The sequence below is a fragment of the Dunckerocampus dactyliophorus genome, chromosome 19, assembly GCF_027744805.1.
Source record: "Dunckerocampus dactyliophorus isolate RoL2022-P2 chromosome 19, RoL_Ddac_1.1, whole genome shotgun sequence".
Classification (NCBI taxonomy): Eukaryota; Metazoa; Chordata; class Actinopteri; order Syngnathiformes; family Syngnathidae; genus Dunckerocampus; species Dunckerocampus dactyliophorus.
Window position 1 is genome coordinate 16,517,010 of NC_072837.1, and position 6,000 is coordinate 16,523,009.

Here is a 6,000-nt window from a genome sequence, read left to right on the forward strand (position 1 = left end):
GTAAGACAGTGGTGAGGTGTGCTGTAAGTGTGACAGAGGAGTTCAAGGTGGAGGTGGGACTGCATCAGGGATCAGCTCTGAGCCCCTTCTTGTTCGCTATGGTGATGGACAGACTGACAGACGAGGTTAGACAGGAATCTCCATGGACTATGATGTTTGCAGATGACATTGGGATCTGCAGTGAGAGCAGGGAACAGGTGGAGGAGAAGCTAGAGAGGTGGAGGTTTGCCCTGGAAAGGAGAGGAATGAAGGTTAGCCGCAGTAAGACAGAGTACTGTACATGTGTGTGAATGAGAGGGACCAAGTGGAAGAGTGAGCTTACAGGGAGAAGAGATCAAGAAGGTGGTGGATTTTAAGTACTTAGGGTCAACAGTCCAGAACAATGGAGAGTGTGGAAAAGAGGTGAAGCGTGTACAGGCAGGATGGCACGGGTGGAGAAAAGTGTCAGGTGTGATGTGTGATAGAAGAGTTTCAGCTAAAATGAAAGGAAAGGTGTACAAAACTGTGGTGAGACCAGCGATGTTGTTTGGTCTAGAGACAGTGTCAATGAGGAAAAGACAGGAGACAGAGCTGGAGGTAGCAGAGATGAAGATGCTGAGGTTCTCTCTGGGAGTGACCAGGAAGGATAGGATCAGGAATGAGTACATCAGAGGGACAGCACATGTTAGAGGTTTTGGAGAGGTTTTGCAGAGAGGCCAGACTGAGATGGTTTGGACATGTCCAAAGGAGAGATGGGGAATATATAGGTAGAAGGATGCTGAGTTTTGAACTGCCAGGCAGGAGGCCTAGAGGAAGACCAAAGAGGAGGTTTATGGATGTAGTGAAAGAGGACATGAAGGTAGTTGGTGTGAGAGAAGAGGATGCAGAAGACAGGGTTAGATTGAGGCAATTGATTCGCTGTGGCGACCCCTGAAGGGAAAAGCCGAAAGGAAAAGAAGAAGAAGAAGAAGACTAAGAAAGCCAATGTCAGGCATCTCTACAGAGAATTCATTCACACCATACCTTTTACATGTTGACACTTGGTTTGCTTGCATGAAAACGTTCAGCATGCTTGTGTGCGCAGGTATCTACGCAGTCTGATGGGGACGTTCAACGAACGAGCTGAGGTGCTGACCACTAAATTGTCGGAGGTCGCCGACAGAAAAGCGGAGGCCAACATGCTGCAACTCGTCAACCGCGTCACCTTAGATGTCATCGCCAAGGTAGCTAGCTCGCCTGGCAGGTTTTTGTATTCAATCTGATAAAGTGAAAGATGTTTCTGTCTGATGATGGTCAGGTTGCCTTTGGTGTGGATTTGGAGCTGCTGGAGAACACTTCACTCTTCCCCAAGGCCATCGAGACGTGTCTGAAAGGGATGGTGCACAACATACGTAGCGCCTTCTTTCAGGTACGACACAACGCCGCGTAGTGTTGACTTTTTGATTCTGTTTTGGTCCCCAAGGCTTGTAGTACCGCAGCATGCAGCCTGTAGCGAGCATCTCTCACCCACTTTCCCCCCACACTGCGCAGGCACACCAAAGCCAAAACAATCATGTCTCCCGTGTGGGACTTACCTATCATGAGAGTGATATAAATTTTGCACCGTGCAAAACATGCCACGAAAAATATCTCACAGGGGTGGTATGTTAAAAAGCTTTAGTTTGGTGCGGCATTTGGGGGGCGGGCACTTTGCGGGCTCTGGTGAGTTTTCAACGCTTGCGATGTGATCATCGGTCGGGCGACATTTAATGTGGCTAGCGCAGGACAGTCGCCCGTATGTGCGTGGCAGTCGGAGGTCTAAGGCATATAGCCCGAAAAGTGGTTGGATTCGTCCGACTGGATGGCAGACCTTTGTCGGCGGTGAAGGACACCAGGTTTCAAGCACCCAAAGTCTCCTTAAAGTAGGTGTTTCATCCTTTGTAAGTTTCACCGGTGAAATATGTTCTCTTGGAAAAAGCAAGTCAAATACGTTTTTGTCAAAATGAAGGTGATTTTATGGTTCCTTTTTTTATATCATGTAGCCAATAGTAAATTTAGAATGTACACTCAATCTATGTGATCGGTATTGGATGATTTCACTCATGGATGATTGGTATCGGAATTGGCAGCATAAAGCCCTGATCAGACTATTCACAGTGTATCTTGATCGTACTTAAAGTGTTTTGACCTTGGAACATTCCAGCTCTACCCCAAGAACTGGGCCTTTGTCAAGGAGGTGAGGGAAGCTTGCAAGCTGCTGCGCTCCACCGGCGCCCAGTGGATCCACAACAGGAAGGTGGCCATTGAGAGTGGCGGCGACGTGCCCAAAGACATCCTCACACAAATCATCAAGGCAGCTGGCAAAGGTCGGTCCATAAAGTGCATAAAATAAAATAAAATAGAGCACAGCGTGCACAGAACATAAACTCCACTCTTATGTCTTCATTTCAGAGGAAAGCATGACCAAAGAAGACGAAGAGTTCATGCTGGACAATTTTGTCACCTTCTTCATCGCGGGTGAGACTTTTTATTCTTCATGTTTCTTGTGGCTCAGTCCACATGCATCCCATAATGAATCCATTTGTCACCTTCCAGGACAGGAAACCACGGCTAACCAGCTGGCTTTCTGCATCATGGAGCTAGCTAGACATCCTGACATGCTGGACAAGTGAGAAGAAAAACACAAGCAGACAACAGAGAAATACCACAACTGTGTCTTGGACTTGATGTTTTGTCTGCCAGAGCCAAGAAGGAGGTGGACGACGTCATTGGGATGAAACGTGACATTAGCTACGACGATCTCGGCAAGCTAGTTTACCTTTCACAGGTACGCCCTTTTTTTCATTTAAATGTTCAAATGAGTAAATAGGTCCCTTACGTGACTCATGTCTCTGCTATTTGGAAGCTAAGAAGGTCATTTGAGCCTGAAAAAGCTCATAGCATTGGGTAGATTTGGCTTGTAATTCCGCTGTTGGCCACAAGAGGCATTAGTGAGTCATTTCTCAGAGTGACTCGCCAAATTATGGTACCACACGAGTAGCAACCACAGAAGTGAAACTGTCGTGCTACCTTATAGTTAGCATCCTAATGCTTTCATTGTCCCCTAAAGGTTCTAAAAGAGACTTTAAGGTTGTACCCAACAGCTCCAGGAACATCCCGTGATCTCCCCAACAACATGGTCATCGACGGCGTTGACGTACCAGCAGGCGCCACTGCCATCGTAAGCCATTGATTGACATGAACACACAAGTGTTGTGGAAGAACTAACCGCTCGTGTCGTTCAGTTCAGCTCCTACGTTTCCAGCAGAATGGCCAAGTTCTTCAAGGATCCGCTGGAATTTAACCCCGACCGCTTTCACCCCGATGCTCCCAAGTAAGTCACAATAATGTGTCACTTTCATAACGAGAAGATTTGTCTCTAATAATACTACAACTTATTTTATTAAAAAGTATTTATTTGAAGAGAAATAATGCTGGACCAAGATGGCCGGGTCTGCACCCATGGGGCCCGGTCGGGCACAGTCCAAAGAGGTAATGTAATTTTTAGGCACAGCCAGAGCGTTGAGGGGTTGCGGTTTGGTGGCTGCAGGATTGGGTCTCTGCTTTTTGAAGATGATGCAGTCCTGTTGGCTTCATCAAGCCGTGTGACCTTCAACTCTCACTGGATCTCACTGGATCCCTGTAGGAGTTTTAGAACCTCGAGGTCTTGTTCACCAGTCAGGGCAGGATGGATCGACAGGCGGATTGGTGCGGTGTGGACTCTGCATTGGTCCGTTGTGGTGAAGAGGGAACTGAGCGGAAAGGCAAAGCTCTCAATTTACCAATGGATCTACATTCCAACCCTCACCTATGGTCATGAGCTTTGGGTAGTGACAGAAAGCACAAGATGGCTTTATGCAGCTTTCTTCGTAGGGTGGCTGGGCTCTCCCTCAGAGATAAGGTGTGAGAAACTCAGAGTAGAACCGCTGCTCCTCCACATTGAGAGGAGCCAGATGAGGTGGCTCAGGTGTCTGGTCAGGATGCCTCCTGGACGCCTCCTTGCGGAGGTGTTCAAGGCACGTCCGACCGGTAGGAGGCCTTCAGGAAGACCCAGGACACATTGGAGAGACTTTGTCTCTAAACAGGCCTGGGAACGCCTAGGGATCCGCCTAGAGGAGCTGGACGAAGTAGCCAGGGAGAGGGAAGTCTGGGCTTCCCTGCTTAGTCTGCTGCCCCCGCGACATAACCTCGGATAAGCGGAAGAAGATAGATGGGTGGTATTTATTCTCATAAAAGTACATGTTTTTTCCTCATAATATTACAGCTTAATTTTCATAATAATGTGAACTTGTTGGCAAAAATACTTGGTAACTTTCTTTTTTGGAATATTGTAAAAAGGCACGACTGTATCATAACATGATAAACTTTGTTGGATAAAGACAATCTTTCCTTTTAAAATCTTTCCTCAAAGGTTTGTCATATTAGAGCTTTTTTCTTCATAACATTACAACTTTATTCCTCTAATATGCCATTTTATTTCACAAAGAAAAACTTAATTCTAGCAATTGTATTAGTTATTTTCTTTCAAGTGTGGCTCCTTCCTATGCATGATTTGTTTTATTTTTTTTATTTTGTTTCATCAGGCCGTATTACTGCTACTACCCCTTCTCCCTGGGCCCACGCTCCTGCCTCGGACAGAACTTTGCTCAGGTGATTAAAACCCCCAAAATAAAACAGAGGCAGTGATGCAGTGACACAACATGATTTGTTTGTGTGGACAGATGGAGGCCAAAGTGGTGATGGCCAAGATTCTGCAGAGGTTTGACTTCACCCTGACACCCAACCAGAGCTTTGACATCCTGGATGTGGGCACCCTGAGGCCCAAGAGCGGGGTGGTGTGCTCCATCAGGCACAGGAAGCACAGTGCATGAATACCTGCCTTAGATTAGAGATGAGATTAAATTACAGATATTACTATAAACCACAGCGAGGTTCTCAAACGAGCATACTGAGATTTCAAGTACATTGTAAGTGTACACTGAGAGACAAGATGTAAAAAGCCTATTAAATCAAGTTTATTAAAAGAAATGTATTTAAGAACATGTTTATTCTAATCCTATAAAAGGACACTTTAAATTGATAATTATTGTATGTTTTTATTTGTAATTAAATTATTTTATATGTATTTTTAGGTGGAAATATCCATGCATCCATCTTCTTCCACTTATCCGAGGTCGGGAAGCAGGGTCAGCAGCCTAAGCAGGCAAACCCAGCTTTCCCTCTCTCTGGCTACTTTGTCCAGCGCCTCCCGGCGGATCCTGAGGTGTTCCCAGGCCAGTTGAGAGACATAGTCTCTCCAATGTGTCCTGGGTCTTCCCCGAGGCCTCCTACCGGTCGGACGTGCCCTGAACACCTCCCCATGGAGGCATCTGGGACGCATCCTGACCAGATGCCCAATCCACCTCATCTGGCTCCTCTCAGTGCGGACGAGAACTGCACTCCGGAGTTTCTCCCGGATGAGAGTGCTTCTCACGGAAAAAACTCATTTTACCCTTTCGGTCACTACAAAGAGTTCATCACCATAGGTGAGGGTAGGAACGTAGCTTGACCAGTAAATTGAGAGCTTTGCCTTTCGGCTCAGCTTCCTCTTCACAACAACGGCTTGATGCAGAGTCCGCATCACTGCAGACGTCGCACAAATTTTCTTGTCAATCTCGCTTTTCCATCCTTCCCTCACTTGTGAACAAGACCCAGAGGTAGTTAACTCCTCCACTTGGGGCAGGATCTCATCCCCGACCCGGAGATGGCACTCCACCCTTTTCCGGGTGAGAACTATGGACTCCGAATTGGAGATGCTGAGTCTCACCCCAGCCGCTTCACACTCGGCTTCACACTGGATCGGTTCCAGTGAGAGTTGAAGATCACGGCTCGATGAAGACAGCAGGACCACATCATCTGCAAAAATCAGAGACCCAATCAAGCAGCCACCAACCCGGATCCCCTCAACGCCCTGGCTGCACCTAGAAATTCTGTCCATAAAAGTAATGAACAGAATTGGTGACA

General features: G+C 46.9%; 1 protein-coding gene across 2 annotated transcripts in view; it reads left to right on the forward strand.

Moving 5' to 3' along the window:
- The window catches only part of LOC129172069 (cholesterol 24-hydroxylase-like), a 13,544-nt gene extending 8,275 nt beyond the window's left edge, over positions 1-5,269 (forward strand). For both annotated transcript variants that reach the window (XM_054761432.1, XM_054761433.1), the window contains 10 exons: positions 1,064-1,202; positions 1,277-1,387; positions 2,162-2,324; positions 2,410-2,475; positions 2,554-2,626; positions 2,701-2,785; positions 3,068-3,178; positions 3,243-3,331; positions 4,581-4,647; positions 4,719-5,269. In XM_054761432.1, the coding sequence (XP_054617407.1) occupies positions 1,064-1,202; positions 1,277-1,387; positions 2,162-2,324; positions 2,410-2,475; positions 2,554-2,626; positions 2,701-2,785; positions 3,068-3,178; positions 3,243-3,331; positions 4,581-4,647; positions 4,719-4,868 (1,054 nt within the window). In that variant the 3' untranslated portion in view covers positions 4,869-5,269. The remainder of the gene's footprint in view (positions 1-1,063; positions 1,203-1,276; positions 1,388-2,161; positions 2,325-2,409; positions 2,476-2,553; positions 2,627-2,700; positions 2,786-3,067; positions 3,179-3,242; positions 3,332-4,580; positions 4,648-4,718) is intronic.
- The last annotated feature ends 731 nt before the right edge of the window (positions 5,270-6,000 follow it).